Below are 20207 nucleotides of genomic sequence, written 5' to 3' on the forward strand. Positions count from 1 at the left end.
CAACAACAACCTTCAAGGGTCCCACTCTTATTTCAGCTATTCTTTTTATATCCCCATAGAATCTCTTCCTGTTTGTTTTTATACTACTGATTACTTTTCTCCTTTTTATTAATTTTTTTAGTCATCCATTCCTGATTTGTAAAATATTCTTAATCCTCCGCCTACCAGTGAGCTCTGCCTTTTAAGTGCCTCTGTTTTTGATGGGACACTCTCCTTGACTACCATTGTTAACTACAGATGGTTCTTTTTTCTCATTGAGTCTTTCTTTTGACTGGAATAAGGTTTTGCTGAGTGTTAAAATTTGCTTAAATAAAGAGCCTTGAGCTTTGACTTCCTACCATTATTACATGTCCTAGTTTTAATTACTGCTGTACTCTTTTATATTTATTTCCCACCTGTCATACTTAGGCGGCTACAGTACAGATTTTGTTTTTAATATACAGACATTTATTTGTGAAAGTGAAACCTGAGTCTAACTAATAAGCTGCTACTCAGCTCCCAGGGTTTTGGGAAATTCTGTAGGAGTATTAGTGAAAGCATTTGGTGAAGATCAACAAAACTTTACAGCAGAATTTATGTATACAGGAAGAATCTCTTGCAATTTAAAAAAAACTGTCAGTGAAATAATCTGTCCTTTTTGTTTACTTACAGCCTAAATGTGGATTTATCCCTTTCTCAACTCACATTGCCAAGGATGTTAAGCATCATGTGTGTCGCTATTGCATGCACCAACATCTGAAGGTATTGAATTCAGTTAGCTACAAATCTCTTTTTTTATTTACATGAAAAAAAAACTTGATGCATTCAAAATTAATTTTTTAAATATTTGAGTTTCTCACAACTATCAAGCTTTTGTGAAGTGTTTTTTAATTCATAAATAAATTCATTTATTTTGTGTACACTTGCCATTTGCAAAGCCAAATAGTAATATGTAGTTTTATATTTGTAAATTTGAGTTCATTATAAAAGTTCATTCTTGAATCTGAATGTCTGCTTTGTCCAAATTTATGTTTCTACTCAATGCTGGGGATATACCCTTTATCAGAAATTTGGATGATCATAAATGGAATGTAGGGATAGGACAAAAATATTTGCTACATTTCATTGCTCGAATTATTGGTTTGCCTTCAAACTGTGCTTAAAATAATTTTATTAGGTTATGACTTGGATGTAGGGGAAAGTAGGAATGCATGAAGGGCTGATGCCCGAAATGTTGACTGTCCTGCTCTGCGGATGCTGCCTGACCTGCTGTGCTTTTCCAGTGCCACACGTTTTGACTATGACTTGGATCTGTAAACTACAGAACAAATGTTTTAGTATGATTCAATAAAAAACCAACATGGTCAATAGATTTTCAGTTTTTTTTATGACTTTCAGGAGGAATCGGAAAACCTATAATTTATGGTACATACAGGACTTGTCACCATCCCTGGATTGAAGCAAGCCAACCCAAATAAGCTAGCAAAATTATTGAAAGATTTTTGAACAATATGTTTTGAACGCCAGTAATGTTCCCATAGAAAATTTTTGTATTGGATTTGTACCTTGCGTCTGCACCAGACTTTTTTTTTTGTTTGGTGGAGCTGTTTATATTAAGTTAGTTACTTTTGTTTTATACAGGTTAATCTGCTTTTAGAATACAGCAATGTAATTGCAATTGATCAAATACATTTGACACATTTTAACTTTCCCATTTCGATTAATCACAACCATTCCTCAGTCCACTCTGATCCAACCTCCCCTCCTTGCAACCCCCGGAGCGTCACCCCCGTCTGCCACACATGATGAATGAAAATGCTTAGATTTTGTCATGTATTTCATCTGTAACTTTAAAAGTTTGTAATTCAGGCTTCTCTTTGTTGTACACCTGTACATTTTTTGAACATGAATTATTTTCTGGTTTAAATTACACATTTATCTTATTCAAGGAACTGACTCATATCTACTATTTGACTTGAGATGTTTGGTCTAACTAGGATGTTTCTTTTGCATTAGGTGGCTAATGGAAAATGGAAAAGGATAAGCAAATACTGTCCCCTTGATCTTTTCTCAGGGTGAGGTACAAATTTGAATAGTGAATGTTATAAACCTTGGCATCATGATCATGTATCTTTATGGAAAAAAATAATGCATTAATCTGTGGCAAAATTGACAGCACTATGAATGTTAAAAATTGGGAATCAAACTAGTTGTAAACTACAAAAATGTTAATTCTTTTTGAAATTTTCGTGAGATTTCTAATGTACCACTGAATATTGTGTAACTATTTACACACTTTTTTTAACGATGTAAATAGGATGTCTGAGTTACTTTTGCTCTCATCTAATTAATGACACAAGAAATATGTCAATGAATGCCAGTTCCTATCAACCATGAGGAGCGGATTGGCTTTTGGCTTCCTGCTTCTTTTCCAGCAGAGGAGCATGTATCTTTATTGTCCTAAGTGCCACACACAGTTCATTTCAATCTTAGAAGCATTTAATGTTGGTTTATTAGGTGCAGTTTGTCTATCCATGACGTTTACATCAGCTGTTAGATGGGCAGTAAAGAATTTTTTATGATTTCTTGATTGAGGTACTTTGTTCAATCAGCATAACTATGATATCTTGCCTAAACTATTCACTAGTTATGTGTTGTGATACTGAAGTACTTTATCTTTGCAGTTTGTAAATAATTCACGCTGGTTATTCAAACTGCCAGCAAACTTGAGTTTTGCCTTGAATATTATTTAAATGGGGAAAAAAAAACAAGCTACCAAACAGAGGGATTTGGGAGTTCTGAACAAGTTCATTGCATAACAGGGAAGGCAAGTAGAATGTTGGTCTTTGTTTCCAATAAAATGGAATATAAAAGGGAGGTCTTGCTGAAACTGTACAAGGCAAGAGTTGGACCATAGTTGGAATATTGTGAACAGTTTTGTGCACCTTGTGTAAAGAAAGATATACTACCATTTGAGGCAGCCCAAGAAAAGATTCTCCAGGCTGATACCAGGTATGGGTGGGCTGTTTGAGGAGAGGTTGAGAAGAATGTGAAGCAACCTTACTGAAACATACAAGGTTCTTCGGAGACTTACATACGCAAAGGTTGCAGAAAAAAAACGGCAATCTATTCATTGCTCACACATCTGTGAGGATTTCTCCACTTCCTCGTCAGAGTTCATCATAATGCTCAATAACTCCTTCAGCTTTAGTGAGAGTTGTTGGTGCCAACTTAGTTAACTCAATCTGTTTTCTGTGCCTCAATTAATGTAGACCTACAAAGCACTTCTTTTGAATTATCATCATTCTTAAATAGTTTTAGCTACCCTATTAATGTTACTGTGACCTACGGTAATGGACTTTGTTTTGTCATTACTGTGGTCACTATGCATGATGGAAAATACCCACAACTTGTACTCTCAACTATTCTGTCTCTTTAGCCTCACTTGGATTTTGTGATTCTAAGCAAAGCTATAACTTTCACTCTGCCAAATCATTCCCAAGAGGTTAAGCAACTCCATCCAAAGGTAATTTCTTTATTGCCCCGACAATCACTAGTCCAAACAGCGAGTCACACTCCATTTGAAATTTATACAATGGAGTCAGGAAAAAGTCTCCACCTATCCAGTTTACCAGCATTTTAGCTGACAAAGAACAGTATAGCGCAGGAACAGGCCTTTCAGCCTCACTAGGCCTGTGCTGATGCATATTGCGTTTCTAAACTAATTTTTTTGGCTGCTGCATGGTCTCTATCCTTCTAATCCCTCGCTATTTATGCATCTGTCAAGATGCCTCTTAAATATTATTCGAGTACCTGCTACCACCACATTTAGCAGCGCATTCCAGGCACTTAGCACCTTCTGTGTTTAGAAAGAAATAACTTCTCACATCTTGTTTAAGCTCCCCCTTTGACCTTAAATCTTTGTCCCCAGGCATTGACATTTCTACCCTGGGGGAAAAAGATTCCAACTATCCATACCATTCATAATTTTGTATTGGAAATAGTTTTAGCTCAATTGGCTGGATTTTTGGTTTACAGAGCAGTGAGATACCAGTAGCATGGGTTCAATTCCCATCACCAGTTTGAGGTTACCATTAAGGACACTCCTTCTCAAGTTCGTTCCTCGCTGAGGTCTGGTGGCCCTCAGGTTAAATCACCACCAGTCGCTTCTCTCTGAGAGCAGTTTATATGATCTGGTAAGACTATGGTGACACAACAAAAAAAAAACCTCTATTTATCAGGTCTGCCCTCAGTCTCCTAACCTTCAAGAGAAAACGAACCAAAGTTTTTCAGTCTGCCCTCCTAGCTCGGACTCTCCAGACCAGGTGATATCCTGGTAAATATTTTCTGTACCCTCTGTAGAGCCTCCACATCCTTCTGGTAATATGGTGACCAGAACACTGTGCAATATTCTAAATGTGACCTTACTAAAGTTCTCTGCAGCTGTAACATGACTTGACAATTTTTGTATTCTATACTCTGATAAAGGCAAGCATGCCACTTGTGTTGCCACTTCCAAGGAATTGTGGACTTGTACACCTGAGGATCCCTCTCTATGTAAATACATCTCATGGTTCTGCTATTTACTGCATACTTGCCTCCTGAATTAGACCTTCCAAAATGCATCACCTTGTGTCAGGATTAAACTCCCATCTCCCATTTCTCCACCCAAGTCTCTAACCTGTCTATATCTATTGCTATATCCTCTGGCAATCCTCCTCAGTATCTGCAGATCCCCCAACCTTTGTGTAGTCCACAAATTTACTAATTCACTTATAGTACAAGCAACAGGAGTCACAGCACTGATCCCTGCGAATACCACTGATCACAGATCTCCAGAAAAGCTCTGTTCCACCACTGCTTTTTGTCTTCTGTGATCAAGCCAGTTATGTACCTTTTTAGGTTCACCACAGATCCCACATGATTGCACCCTGTGATCTTGTCAAAGGCCTTGCTAAGGTCTATGTTGACCTCATCCACTATTCTACTGTTATCAATCATCATTGTTATTTCCTTAAAAGACTCAATCAAATTTGTGAGGCATGCACCTCGCCCCATACAAAGCTAAGCTGCTTGTCGCTAATAAGTTCATACTTTTCCCAAACGTGAAAAAATTTTGTTTCGAAGAATCTCCTCTTTTAATTTTGCCAGCAATGATGTAAGGCCTTCCAGAATTATCCTTGTTGCCTTAAAACAAAGGAGCAATATTGCCTATTCTCCAGTTCTGTGGGCCTTGTCTGTGAATAAAGAAGAAACAAAGTTTTGTACAAGGTCCCAGCAAATTCCTTCCTTGATATTTTGGGATATATCCCATCGGGTTCTGGGAACTTACCTTCGTTAAAATTTTTCATATCGGCCAATACCAGCTCCTTTCATTCAACTCCTTAGAGGGAAAAATAAATAATAAATTAAAGCAGAAGTATGAGAGTTGTTCCTCTATACCCTTAGTATTGATATGGCTTCATTCGATGAAAAAGGGGTCATCTTCCCGCCAGCCTAAAGCCCCTTCATAATCCAATTTACCGTATGTATTTCTGCAGCATTTACCTCTAGTCTTTCAGTTGCAATTAAAGCTGCAATTTGATCTGTTGCATTTTTGTTTTGTGTTCCCTTTTGCATTCTTTCTCGTGACTGAAAATAAGTTCCTATAGGTTTTCCTTCCAACTTTTGTTACAAAAGTAACAGCTCGGATTTTGATTTTTGTTGCTAGTCTCAGTACTTTCATTTTGATCTCAGGAAGAGAACATGAGTCATTCCCAGCTATACATTCATTACTCTTGATTTTGCTTTCTTTGCACACTCTTATTTTCTATCCATTACAAATTTATGTTGGAAAATGTTTGGCTTTATGGATCAGTCCTAATCATCAGTCATTATTGGTGCCTGTCAAACCGTTGCAAATCTTTTCCTCAACATGGATTCTTATTATGGAAGTTAGTGAAGTTTGTAATTCCTCGAAGGGTGGTTTCCACTTGTGGTTTCAGCTTCTCATGCTCATATCTACCAATAATTTTGTTAACCCTTTGAAATTCAGTGTAGGTTTGGATTAAATTCTGTTTCCTTACATTCTTGAGCCTTTGCCTGTGGTGCATCAGGCTCTAAGTCATATTTAACTACTTCAGTGCAGCATAATAATCTCAACACCCTTTGACAATGAAACATAAATTTACCTGCTAAGTTGCATAGGCAAAAGTGAGGACTGCAGATGCTGGAAACCAGAGTTTAGATCAGAGTGGTGCTGGAAAAGCACAGCAGGTCCCGCAACATCCGAGGAGCAGGATCTAAACTCTGGTTTCCAGCATCTTCAGTCCTCACTTTTGCCGAGCTGATTTTTTTTCCTGTTCCTCGGATGCTGCCGGACCTCCTCTGCTAAGTTGCATGTCTAGTTGTCTTTTGCCCAATTCATTTGTACTGCCATTTTCTCAAGTGACATGAAGAATGCCTCTGCATCCTTTTCTCAACGTTTAGTAGGATCTGTACAATGTAAATATTTTTGCTGGACTGTGGATTACAACTCTTATTCTTCTCTCACCAGTGCCTGGATCAGCACTTGATGTTTCCTGTGTGAACTGCAGCACTTTTAGACTATATTCATGTACTCTGTCCCTCCGTCTGCTCTCTGTCCCCCTCTCATTTGATTGCGGGTATCCTTTTGTATCCCAAATCCTTGATTGATCTGAGCTTTTCCTTTGCGTTCTTTCACTTCACAGCAGACACAGAAACTGGTTCACAAATAATAAAGTATTTGACTTGTGTTAAAAGCATCAGCTTGCTGCAACTTTCTTTAATCTCACGTTTTACTGATCAGAGAGTGACCCATATACCATTTCACTTCCAGAAGTCCCAGGGTTTCTCTCTGTATTGTTCACACCCATTGGTTTTCAGTTGCCAGTCAGAAAGTTGTCGTCAGGCTGATGATCTTCGGCATCTGCAACAAGTCATATTTACACAAGCTAATTGAAATTTGGCCAGCAGCGTGTAGCCAATCAACATGCATTCCTAGGTCTACAAACAATCTTGCATACTGCTTGAAGATATTCCTTCCACAATCCATGGTTTTAAAATGGCCATTCTTCTATTTTAGTGCATAAACAAAAATAAAGTAACAGTTGTTACACATCAGCGATTGCAAGTTTAATGTCGTTGATTGTAGTGATTTTCAACATGCTGTCGCTTCTAAGTTTTGTAAACACTGTGAATAAATCCAGTGGGTCATTTCATTCAAGAAGATGTTGAGTATGACTGATATTAAGTGACAGTGTAACATATCCATTTATTGTGTTGGGGTTAGAGAAAAGGTTATGTTTCACATGTGACTGACAAAGGTAAACTTTCATCGCAGTTTGTTTGCAGCCTTTGACAAGGCTGAGCATGCTTTCCTCCTCCAATACTTCTGTACTGTTATTCAGCAGCATGGGATTGGCTCATGTCTATCAAATTGTAGCCTGGGAATTAGCTGTAACAGCTGTGGATCCTACTTGCGCACCAATATATCTGGCTGCTTCCATGGATCTATTCATGGCCCATCCTGTTTCTTGTGTATGTGCTGTCACTTGACAACCTATTGAAAGTCAGTGTTATTTCATCCATTTGCTGGCAACAACAAGGTGTGCTTCACTACTCATCTGACATTCAGTATGGATGAGCAGATATTTTTCTCAACTTAAATATTGGGAAAACTGAAGTCATTGCTTTTGATCCCTACTCCAAACTCCATTCTCTAATTACAAAATCAGGCCTCCTTCCAGGCAACAGTTTGAGATTGTCAGTCTGTTGGTAACCTTGATTTGATCCCAGAATGAGCTTTAGTTTCTTTTGTGCCATCACTAAAACTGCCTACTCGCACCTCCACAACATTCCTTGATTTTTTTACCTCTGTTACAGCTCATTTGCAGCTGAGGTCTGTCATAACCTCCTATAAATGAATATTCCAATGTTTTCTTGGCCAGGCCCTTCTATTTGGTGACCTTGCATGTCTGCATCTCTGTAATGCCTCCAGCCCCAGAGCCCACCAAGGTATTTATGCTTCTGGAATTGTAGTGCCTCGTGCATTTCCAGTCATAATTGCTCCACCATTGATGACAGTGCTTTCAATAGCCAAGCCTCAAACTCAGTAACTGCTTTCCTATGCTTGTCTTCTTTTGCAACTCACTTTCCTCCTTTTTAAGACTTTTCTTTTAAGCCTATCTTTGACCTTGCGGTCATCTGACCTAATGTTTACTTAAGTGACTTATAATGCTTTGTTTTATAATGTACCTTGGGGTGTTGCATTACACGGAAGGAGCAAAATAAATAAATTCTTGGTCATCCTGTCAAGTTCTTTTTGCATTTACGTCTTGTTTTGCTTTTTTACAAGCTTAGGCTCACCTAAGGGAAGCTACAGTTATCAGACAAAAAATATCTAGAAAAGTTCAGTAGCCCACTTTCTAAAATACCTATGTTTTACAGGAATAAACAACGTATGTACATTGCCTTGAAAAGTTTGTTACAGGAGCCTCAGAACAACCTAAAAATTTTTAAGGTAATTACAGTCACTTTGTTTTGCTTAATGCTACTGAACAGTAAATGAAAACTCTATATGTTAAACTTTAATGGAGCAGAAGTTACTATTATCAGCAAACTAATGCCCCCTATTGGTTGTTTAAATTTGCCTTTGTCCTGTTAGATTCAGGACAAAGCTTTGTATAGCAGCTGTTCCAAAACTTTGGGTCACTTGAGCCCTACGTGAGCAATTGTATGTTTATTAATAATTCTTGGCCTTACGAGCAGTGTTGAGTCAGAGTGAGAGTGTGCCAATCTCCTTAATCAGTTGCAGAAAGCAAAATCTAGAAGAGGATGGGATTTAAATAGGCAACGTGTTTTAAAACTGTAATACTAAGAAAAGCTCCAACAATAATTAATTAAATCTGAAGGATTTGGACTTCCTTTTTGTAAGTTAATTTTCACTGGCTGAGGTTGTTTGTCAGTAATTAGGATGACTTGTGTTCAATGTACTGAAATGGCCCAAGTTTTTTCTACTTAAATGTATTCCCCTTCTTTTATTCAGTTTTGTCAATTATCTCATACAGCATTTTATCGTGAGAAGCATTCCTAATGTTTCCTTCATTGAGCATAATATCTGCTTCCTTAATTGAGTATGTTACGTATGACCTGTTTTCCCTGAAATGCAACGTGGCAAAACTTTAATCTCATTAAATTTCTGAATCAACAGAAATACTCTGTCTTTTTCATTTCAGGAAAATTATAAAATTATACCATTTACATATAAGGCTATAAGCCACATACTGGAAAATAGGTTTAGAATAGTGGTTGTTTTGACCAATGTATACTCATTGGCCACAGGGCCTTTATCTGTGCTGCAGGCCGCTGAGAGTCTAAGCCTTTTAGTATCTAGTGCAAACTGCTGTTATTGCCTCTATGTAACTGTTTACAATTACGGGGTGTCCAAACTGTCAAACTATTGCAAAGGTGCTTATTTGGTTGTTCTTGTGTTTTTAAAAAAACTACAGCTTTGACCATCATGTTCATCTAAAAGAAAAAAATTGTTTCCAGTTTAGCTGTTGAAAATGTTCACAATTCACTAAAATAAATATTGGGGCACTTGTTTGCATGATTTTTCTCTTGGAGAAACTTGTTTTCAATATTTTCTAATTCAAGTTTCATTGGCTATAACTTGAACATGGTGTCTTATTCAACACCAAAACATGCAATGCATTTAAAATGCAATTGCTCTTATTCAGGAAGTGAAACCTAACATGTCTCAAATGTGATGCCCTGGAAATTGTTTGATCATTTAACATTATTTTGGTAGCTGTTGATGTATTAACCACTGTTACTAATACCATTATTGGCATTGACCTTCTCGGGCTCTTGTGGTGCAGTGGTAGTGTCCCTACCCCTGAATAGCCCGGGTTCAAGTCCCATCTGCTCCGGAGGTGTGGAATAACATCTCTGAACAGTATGATTAGAAAAATGTTGTCTTTTAGAAATGTGGCTTAATTTCTGCAGAGTAATTCAATCTTTTTTTTCTCTCTTCTTCCTCCTCCCTCCCACACCCATCCCCAACCCAAACCCTCTTCCCTTACTTTAATATATGAAGAATGGAGAGTTAATATTTGGCTGTAAGGATGACCAGGACTGCTTAATGGATCTGAATGAACTAGCTAATCATTTGAAAGCTTACTTTTTCCCTGCTAATGGTGTGGTTAGTGGACCACAGTGCACAAGAACTGTTATCAGTGAACTGATTCATGTGATAACAATAGCTTTGGTGAGCAACGTAAACAATTGCAAGACTGGTGATATGAAGAGAATAATCGTCTCAGAGGAAAGGAGCCACTGTGAAGCAAGTCATTTTTGCAAGGAAGTTTTAAGAAATGGTAAGTATTATTTTTGTCAGCTTTTTACCCTAATGTATATCTGTGGATATTGTACGTATCCAGGATATATAATAACAAGCCAGTGTGATTGTGATGTCTTATAAAATTTGGCCCAATCAGCAGGGGACTGAAGGAAAGTAGCCGCTTTGACTTTTTATCTGGCCTATCCCTACTTTCATTCCATAGGTAAGGGTGTTTCCCCCATGTGTCGAATTTGCTTCATTGTTTGCTGAGGAAATTAATTTGTTTCTTGCCCTGTGAAAACTTGAGGTTTTGTTCAGGTTAGCCGTCAACAGTTGTGTTTAGTTTCAAATATGCTTGCACTGTTAGTGAATGAGTTAAGCATTGAGTCTTTCTTGAGAGATTTTGACCTTGAACTGCATAAGCTAAATCTAGGACCCGCACCCGATTTGAAAGTATAACCCTGCATCTTGCCAATCAGTCACAAAATTTACCTGAACAGTAAACAGTACTGTATTTGATTTTAGTAACCTCTTGGGTCCATCTTTGGTTACACTTTGTGAAAACTGATTTGTGCAGTGTTGTTAGAAGTTGTATTTTAATAGATTTGAAAATAAAGTGCTCTTGGTGCCAAAAAGGCCTTGATGTATTGACAGAGCTTTGTATTTTCACAAAATATTATTTGAACATTATGAAGCATGTTGATTGTGTGCTTCCAACAAAATATCATCAAACGGGTCAGTTAGATTCATTCTTCATTCTCATTATGGTGAAGTCATTGATTACTTCACTTAATTTGATTTTTATATCATAGATTAACTAAGAAAGTCACCCCTGATTTTATTCTGCAGTATACTATCAGCTGCTTGGATTAATATTCATACTTCCAGTATGATTTTGTTTCATTCTGCTTCTACTTGCACTAAATTTAAGCTTTGGCTTCGTATTTGAAAGTGACCATTTTCCATAGGAACATGAAATGTTACTGACTTATTAAATTGTGGAAAGAAAACTTTTGGCCACGAAAGTGCTGTTAGTTCATGTTGAAGGCAATGTACTCTTGGGCATCACAGCATATTTTTTTTTCTGGTTCTTGTCACAAAGGCACCCCCTACCCAGTTTGTGCTTGGGTCCTGACTGAAATCTGTCATAATTGGGAGAGTTGTCCCACAAATCTGTTGAACAACATTTCCAACAAATCATTGTCTTTAACGCCAATGTCTCAAATGCCAATGTCTCAGACTCCAACATCACCATTCCTGAAAATGTCCTGCTGGCAGGACAGACTCACCAGAAGTGATGGTGGCACAATACTATACAGGCAGAACTGCTAAAGTTAAATCTTGACACTTAATGTCTTGTGGCCTCGGGTCAGATGTGGACAAGGAAATCTTCTGGTGATTATCACTTATTGCCTTCTCTCCACTGATGAATTTGTACTCTTCCATATTGTACACTACTTAGATGAAACATTGAGGGTAGTAAGGCCACAAAATATACTTGATGAAGGTCGTCGTCTTTGTGAGAACTGACTTGGTATGACCACTGCTGATTGGGCTGGATAGGCCCTGAAGAATGGACTGGCAGAAAGTGATAAGAGAACAAACTGGAGGGAAAATTGTGCTTGATCTCATCCCCAAAAACTTCTCGGTTGCAAAGTTCTGTGTGCATGACTGTATTGGTAGGTGTAACCATTGCGCAGTTTTGGTGGCAATGGACCTGCTTCACAGTAATGAGGCCTTGCATGATTTGTGGCACTGCCACCATTCTAAAAAGGATAGTGTTACAACAGATCTGGCATCTTAAAACTGGACATTTATGGCTATTAGTAACAGCAGTTTGTAACCTCATAATCAGGCAGGTGGAGTGAGCTGACTGAAAGAGGATTGTAAGAGAGCATGCCAGCATCAATTGTCACCATTGTGGATAATGAGAAGATTATGTGTCACTGATCATGGGGCTGTATGGGTTCCTGAAATGATGGCTGAGCTCAATCTTAGACCACACATTTGGCAGATGTTCCCGGGAGATGGAATTGGTCCTTTGCCTCAATTGCTGGCATTGCTTTCTCATGCCTTTCTCAGTGCATTCTTAAAAATACAGTGCCAGTTTGGTGAAGCTACAACACAGGATTACATGCTAAACTTTGGAAACAGCATGCTGTACACTGTACAAAATTATCCCATAATCAAATGATCCTATCAGAGTTCTGCAGTCCTGTCACCAGTCTTGAGTTATAATAAGCAATTGGAAAAAAGCTTACAATCCTATGAATTGAGAACAGGAGTAGGACATTTGGCCCCATGAGTGTGCTCAAACATTCAGTAAGATTATGGCAAATCAAATTTCGACCTCCCATTCACAATCTTGCGTACCCCTGATGAGTTTTCAGCACCTAGTTTTAGATTCTCCCATAAAAGGCAACATTGTTTCCAAATCTATCCTGTCAATATCCGTCAGAATTTTTTCTCAAAAAAGAAAATCCACCACTTACTCTTCTAACCTTCACTCGATACAAGCACAGCCTATTTAACCTTCTCTTATAAGACAATCTGCATGTTTCCAGATATTAGTCTAGTAAAACCTTAATTGAATTGCATCTTATACATTTGCATATTTTCTTAAATAAGGGTGACCAATACTGTGTATTATACTCTGAGGTCACGCAGGTGCACTGTATAATTGATGCATAATCTTGCTACTTATGTACTTGATTCTCTTCATGATTAATAATATCGATTTCCTAATTGCTGGTTATGAAGAACCAGACAAAACACTCAACCCAAAACAATAACTGATTTCTCTCCACAGATGCTGAGCTTTTCCAGCAATTTCTGGTTTTGTTTCCTAATTACTTGCTTTACATTCATACTAATATTTTGCAATTTGTATGTGAAGACACCCAGATCCCTCTGCATCTCAGAGCTCAGCAAGATTTCACCTTTTCACGTGCTGCTTTTTTCATTCCTCCTGCCAAATGGACGCCTTCACATTTTCCCACATTACGCTTCATTTCCAACATCCATGTCCACTTAACTAGTACCTATTGCAACCACCTTGTGCCATCTTTGCAACTTTTCTACCTATCTTTGTGTTCTCAACAAATGTTGCTATCATAGCACCTGTTCCTCCTTTAAGTCTATAATTTGTAATCAGTTGAGGTCACAACGTTGATCCCTGTTGCATATCATTCATTTTATCTTGCCAACCTGCAAAATTCCTATTTCCACATCCCCTCTGATTCTTGATAGCCAGGCAATCTTCTATACAATACAGTGCCTCTGACACAGTATATTTTGATGTAGCACCATATCAAATACTTGTAGGTAGTGTTGCCATGTGTCTACTGGCTTTGTCCTTCGAGATGCAAATGGTTGTGGGCTTGGAAGATGCTGTCTAAGGATCTTTGTTGAATTTCTGCAGTGCATCTTTGTTTTAAAAAAATTCTCAAGGTCAGGTTCGTAGGAGAGTAGTCTGACACAGAACAAACGACCAAGAGGCGAGTCTGCTAGAATATGGGCATTTTATTCCCCGCAGCGTCGCCACAACCAGGTCTCATACAACGGGTCTGGCTTATACTCACTCTACATGTTACCGGAACTGGGAGCCGTCAGTTCTCGTAGAGCGGTTGCCAACAACCCACGCTCGGCGGTTAAACGTAACCCCGGAGCAGACTCACCGAACTGGAGACTTTTCCAGCTGATATACTCTTTTCCAGATATAAACATTCATGTGAACAGCAGAGCAAGGCTAAAAAACACATTCCATTCTGGTTACATACAGATAAGATTCACACGGGGAGGTGTGTAATAAGATTCACACGGGACTAAGCAACACCTCCATTCCGGTTAGATTCACACATGTATTGGGACATAATTTTTAACCGTTTCACCACAATCTTGTAGATGATACACACTGCTACGACTAAGCGTTGATGGTAGAAGGGGTGAGTGTTTGACATGTAGTGCGTATTAAACCAGCTGCTTTGTCCTGGATTGTGTTAAAGTTCTTGAGCGTTTGAACTAAATAGAAGAGTTACTGTCACCGTGAATAGAGTATGGCGATGGAAAAAGCACAGCAGGTTAGGCAGCATCTGAGAAGCTGATGAAGGATCCTGCCCCAAACATTGAACTATCCTACTCCTCAGATGAAATTGAGATGAAAATTTTAATCTAAGATCGTTTACTGTATCAAATCTCCATGACACTGGAGTCCTTTTGGCTATAAATTCTGTGAGCATGATCTTAAACTCCACAGCCACCTGATGCAGGAGTGGTACTCCAAAAGCTAGTGCTTCCAAATAAACCTGTTGGACTACAACCTGGTATTGTTTTTTTTTTAACTTTGTGTGATTCTGATTTTTTTTTTCTTCGTTTATTCATGGGTAATGGGCACTGGGCCAGCATTCTATATCCATCCTTCTAATTGTCCTTTGAGAAAGTGGTAGTGAACTGCTTTCTTACACAATTGCAATTCAATTGAAATTAGACCCACGATGTTGTTAGGGTGTTTCAAGATTTTGACTCAGTGACAGCAAAGGCATGACAATGTGTTTCCAAGTCAGGATGATGAGCGGCTTGGAGGAGAGCTTGCAGGTAGTGGTTTTTCCATGTAGCTGCAGCCCTTGTCCTTCTAGGTGAAAGTAGTTGTGAGTTTGGACGGTGCTGTCTGAGGATATTTGGTAAATTATATATACATTGCTGCTACTGAGCACAGGTGGTGGAGGTAGTGAACGTTTGTTAATAAAGCGGCCAATAAAAGAGTTGCTTTGTCCTGGATGATGTGAAGATTCTTGAGTGTTTGAGCTGAACAGGAGAGTATTCCATTGAATTCCTAATTTGTGCCTTGTAGATAGTGGATAGACTTTAGGGAGTCAGGAGATGAACTGTTCGCTGCAGGATACCTCAACTCTGACCTATTCTTGAAGACACAGTTTGTCCCAGCTTGTCTAGTTCTATTTCGTCATTGGTTACCGTCAGGATGCTGGTTGCAGGGGTTTCAGTGATGATCATGCCATTGAATGTAAAGGGGTGGAAGGTGTTTTTCCTCTCCTGTTGAAGATGTTCTTTGCTTGCACTTGTGTGGCCTGAATATCCCATTTTCCTGAGATCCTCCCTCCTTTCCATTTCCCGATTTTTATCGATGCTTCTGGAATGTTGATTGCATCCTCTAGCATGGAGGCAACAATATACCTTTTCAAGTCCTCTGCTATTTCCTTATTTTTCATTATTAATTTTTCATCTGCTCTTAAAAGAACCAAGTCGATTTGTTAGCTCTTTCCTTTAAATATTCATTGCAAGTCTGATCAGCTGTTTTTATAATCTGGATAGCTTTCTTTGCATTCTAACCTTTCAGTGTGTATTAACTTTTTTTGGTCGTTCTATGCTGTTTTTATATGCTAACTTTCTGACTTGCCTATTTTGTACAATTCTTTTTCTGCATATATGTTACTAATGGCATTGGCAGCACAGTGGCTCAGTGGTCAACACTAATGTTTGTCGGTGCCAGGGACCCGGATTCAATTCCAACCTTTGGACTGACTGGAGTTTGCACATTCACCCTGTGTCTACGTGGGTTTCCTCTGGGTGTTTCAGTTTCCTCCCATAATCCAAGGCTGAGCGAGTTAGGTGGACTGGGCATGCTAAATTGTCCATCGTGACCAAGGATGTGAAGGTTAGATGGATTGGCCATGGGAAATGTAGGGTTATTTTGATAGGGTAGGGGGCATTTCTGAGTGGAATGTTCTTCAGAGGGTTGGTGTTGACTTGATGGGCTGAATGGCCTGTTCTCTCACTGTCAGGATTCTATGATTGGTAAACTAGAAAGGAGACTTTGCTGGAAGATTTTGAATGGTTAATAGCTAAATTAAGAAGCAGAACCTCCAAGGTGGTAATCTCTGGATTACTACCAGATCCATGGACAAACTGGCATAGGACAAATCAGGTCAAGGAGATAAATGCATTGCTCAAAGATTGGTATGGATGGAATGGCTTTTAGTTTGTGGGGCGCTGGCATCATTACTGGGGTAAAAGGGAACTGTTCAGGAGAGATGTGTTTGAATTGGACCATACTGGGATTAGTCCTGATGAAGGGCTTTTGCCCGAAACGTCGATTTTCATGCTCCTCTGATGCTGCCTGACCTGCTGTGCTTTTCCAGCATCACTGTAATCTAAACACTGGGATTAGTCCAGAGTCAGACCTACAGCACAGAACACAGGCGTTTGACCTATTGTGTCCATATCATTTAAAAGCAGCTGCCTAATTATTTAAATTCAATTTTCCAGCACTTAGTCCATAGCTTTTATGCCTTGGCATCCGAAGTGCACATGTAAATACTATTTAAATGTTATGAGAGTTTTTGCCTGTACTGCCATTGAGTTCTAGATACAGACCACCCTCTGAATAAAACATGTTATCCTCATTACTGTCCTGGTGAATCAAATAACTAGGGCTGTAGAGAGGGCTTGTACCTAATTTTGGGGAAGGGCATGATTTGGGAGCAATGTTACACCTGTGGCAATCGAGCTTCTCATTGTTACCCCAAGAAGGTTCGCAGGATTAATCCAGGAAATTACAGGCCTGTGAGCCTCATGTCGGTGGTCAGGAAATTATGGGATAAGATTCTGAGGGACAAGCTCTATACACATTTTGAAGCAAATTGACTTATTAGTGATAGATAGTGTGGTTTTGTGTGAGGAAGGTCATGCCTTACCAACTTGAGTTTTTTTAATGAGGTGACAAAGATGATTGAGGGAAAAGCAGTTGTTGTTGTTCACGTGGTACAGCCTCATGGCAGACTATTACAAAAGCTGAAGTCACGTGGTATTGGTGAGCTGTCAAGATGGATACAGAACTGATTTAGTCATAGGAGGCAGAGGGTAGTAGTGGAAGGATGCTAATTTCCACCTTACTTGACCTTCCAAATGCATCACCTCATTTGTTTGAATATTGAAGGGGGGTGAATGTAACAGTGTAGGTTTGAAGAGTTGAAAAGCTTGTTCCTGTGCTGTAATTTCCTTTGATAATTAGGGATGGGCAATAAATTTAGCCTTTGTCAATGATAAGGATTTGGATTGAATATAGGGTGAAAATTTGCAGATGACACCAAAGTTGGTGGGTGTAGTGGACAGTGAAAAAGGTTATCTTAGAGTATAACGAAACCTTGATCAGATGGCTGATGGATCTAGGAGTGGCAGACTGAATTTAATTTAGATAAATATGAGACAAATCAGGGCAGGACTTGTACAGTTAATGGCCGGGCACTGGGGAGTGTTGCTGAACAAAGAGACTTTGGGGTGCAGGTGTGTAGTTCCTTGAAGGTGGAGTTGCAGGTAGACAGGATAGTGAGGAAGGTGTTTGTTGTGCTTGCCTTTATTGGTTCGTGCACTGAGTATAGGAGTTGGGATGTCATGCTGCACATTGTACTGGACTGTATAGTACTGGCTGTACTGGATATTCTGGATCAATGGTGCTGGAAGAGCACAGCAGTTCAGGCAGCATCCGAGGAGCTTCAGCAAAATCGACGTTTCGGGCAAAAGCCCTTCATCAGGAATGGTTTCCAGCATCTGCAGTCATTGTTTTTACCTTGTACTGGACATTGGTTAGGCTAGTTATGAATTCTGCATACAATTCTAGGCTCCCTGCTATAGGAAGGATGTTGTCAAACATGGAGGAGTTCAGAAAAGATTCACAAGGATGTTGCCAGGGTTGAAATGTTTTAACTATAGGGAGAGGCTGAATAGGCTGGGACTGTTTTACCTGGAGCATCGGAGGCTATGGGCTGATTTTCTAGAGGTTTCTAAATCATGACGGGAATGGATAGGGTGAATAGTCAAGGGCTTTTTTTCCTCAGGGTAGAGGGCATAAACTTATGGTGAGAGAGGAAAGATTTAAACGGTACCTAAGGGACAACTTTTTCACGCAGAGGGTGATGCGTGTATGGATGATCTGCCAGAGGAAGTGGTGGAGGCTAGTACAATTGCAACATTTAAAAGGCATCTGTATAGGTTTATGAATAGAAAGGGTTTAGAGGGATAAAGGGTTTAGTCCCATTCTAGCAAATGGGACTAAATTAATTTAGTTTATCTGGTCGGCTTGGGCGAGTTGGACTGTTTCCATGCTGTACAACTGTATTACACTGTGATTAGATTAGATTACTTACAGTGTGGAAACAGGCCCTTCGGCCCAACAAGTCCACACCGCCCCGCCGAAGCGCAACCCACCCATACCCCTACATGTAGCCCATTTTACCTAACACTGCGGGCAATTTAGCATGGCCAATTCACCTGACCTGCACATCTTTGGACTGTGGGAGGAAACCGGAGCACCCGGAGGAAACCCATGCAGACACGGGGAGAATGTGCAAACTCCACACAGTCAGTCGCCTGAGTCTGGAATTGAACCCGGGTCTCTGGCGCTGTGAGGCAGCAGTGCTAACCACTGTGCCACCGTGCCGCCCAAACATTTGATGTGATGTTCACATTCCATGAACAACTGAAAAAAGATTGAATCCAGTAGTAGCTAAATCAGTATTAAATGATGTATCAATTTGTTCTTACACTGTTACTATATTCTTGGTCAGGTGTTCCCAAAACGGTGGTTGTGAACCACCGGGATCATGTAGTGAGCAGTTGGGTTTGTGAACTATGTGGCAGCTGTGACAGGTTTGGAGCAGAGACATGGATGCAAGAGCCTGTGAATTGATTGTAAGGCCCTCCTTAAATATGTACCTTATTTTTGGCTCTGGGTCTGGCCAAATTCAATGAGGGTGGCACAGTGGGCTCAGTGGTTAGCACTGCTGCCTCACAGCACCAGGATCTGGATTTGATTCCAGTCTTGGGCGACTGTCTGTGTTTGCACATTCTCCCTGTGTATGCGTGGGTTTCCTCCGGGTGCTCCAATTTCTTCCCACAGTCAGAGATATGCAAGTTCGGTGAATTGGCCATGCTAAATTGCCCGTAGTGTTCAGGGATGTATCAGTTATGTGCATTAGTCAGGGAATGTGTAGAGTAATAGGGTAGGGGAATGTGTCTGGGTAGGATACTGTTTGGAGGGTCGGTGTGGACTTGTTGGGCCAAATGGCCGGTTTTCACACTAGGGATTCTATTCTATCCTATATGACTGAGTCCCACTCACTGACACTAACAGTCTGCAAAATATTTGATGTTTGTGTTTTTCTTTCCTATAGTATAGCTATGAAATGAAGGATGTCCATTTTCCACTTGGAGTTACAAACTTTCAGTTAAATTATTAGGATGAATGATTGGATGTAAAATGCACATAACATTTGATGCAAGACCATTAAAATCTAACTCCAACTTGAAAACTGATTTCAGATATTTTTATTGAAAATATATTATGGATAACAATGTATTTTTCAGTAATACAGAAATGATTCCTTGTTTCCAGGTATTCATGTTGTGGAAAATTCTGGCTTGCCGAGAGGTTGTGTTCTTTCTCGGATTCTTCAAGTACAGATGCTTGATATGATGGACATTGACGGAATCTATCCTTTGTACCTGAGAGTTCAACAGCATATAGAAGAATTTCCAACAGACAGGTTAACTGGACTTGTTATGTGATGTAATTCTAGAAGTAAATGAAAATAGGGATGGGACAATATGTACCGTGAATGTAACCAATGTATCCGTTCAACAACACTTTACAACATCAGTTAGTTCAGTTAGCTCTGCAGTGTAGATTGACTTCAACAACATGGTTCAATTCCCACCCCGGCAGAGGTTTTCTTCCTTGCCTGAGGCTTTGTGACCCACCAGTCATCTCTCTGTCTCTAGTGTGAAAGTGTCATGTGCTCTGGTGGTGACTATGATGACTTTGTCTTTACTTTTAGAACATTTGATGGATTAACTGGAGATTTGTTATCTTACA

At 39.5% G+C, this 20207-nt stretch overlaps 1 protein-coding gene across 1 annotated transcript in view; it reads left to right on the top strand.

Annotated features, from left to right (window-relative positions):
• ippk (inositol 1,3,4,5,6-pentakisphosphate 2-kinase) overlaps positions 1-20207 on the top strand; it is a 93531-nt gene that overhangs the window by 59912 nt on the left and 13412 nt on the right. The window contains exons 6-10 of the mRNA XM_043707887.2: positions 652-741; positions 1996-2054; positions 8428-8500; positions 10079-10358; positions 19728-19878. Coding sequence (XP_043563822.2) covers positions 652-741; positions 1996-2054; positions 8428-8500; positions 10079-10358; positions 19728-19878 — 653 coding nt within the window. The remainder of the gene's footprint in view (positions 1-651; positions 742-1995; positions 2055-8427; positions 8501-10078; positions 10359-19727; positions 19879-20207) is intronic.

Source organism: Chiloscyllium plagiosum, unplaced genomic scaffold (assembly GCF_037043375.1).
Source record: "Chiloscyllium plagiosum isolate Xiang-an unplaced genomic scaffold, Cpla_swu_hap1 HiC_scaffold_14, whole genome shotgun sequence".
Classification (NCBI taxonomy): Eukaryota; Metazoa; Chordata; class Chondrichthyes; order Orectolobiformes; family Hemiscylliidae; genus Chiloscyllium; species Chiloscyllium plagiosum.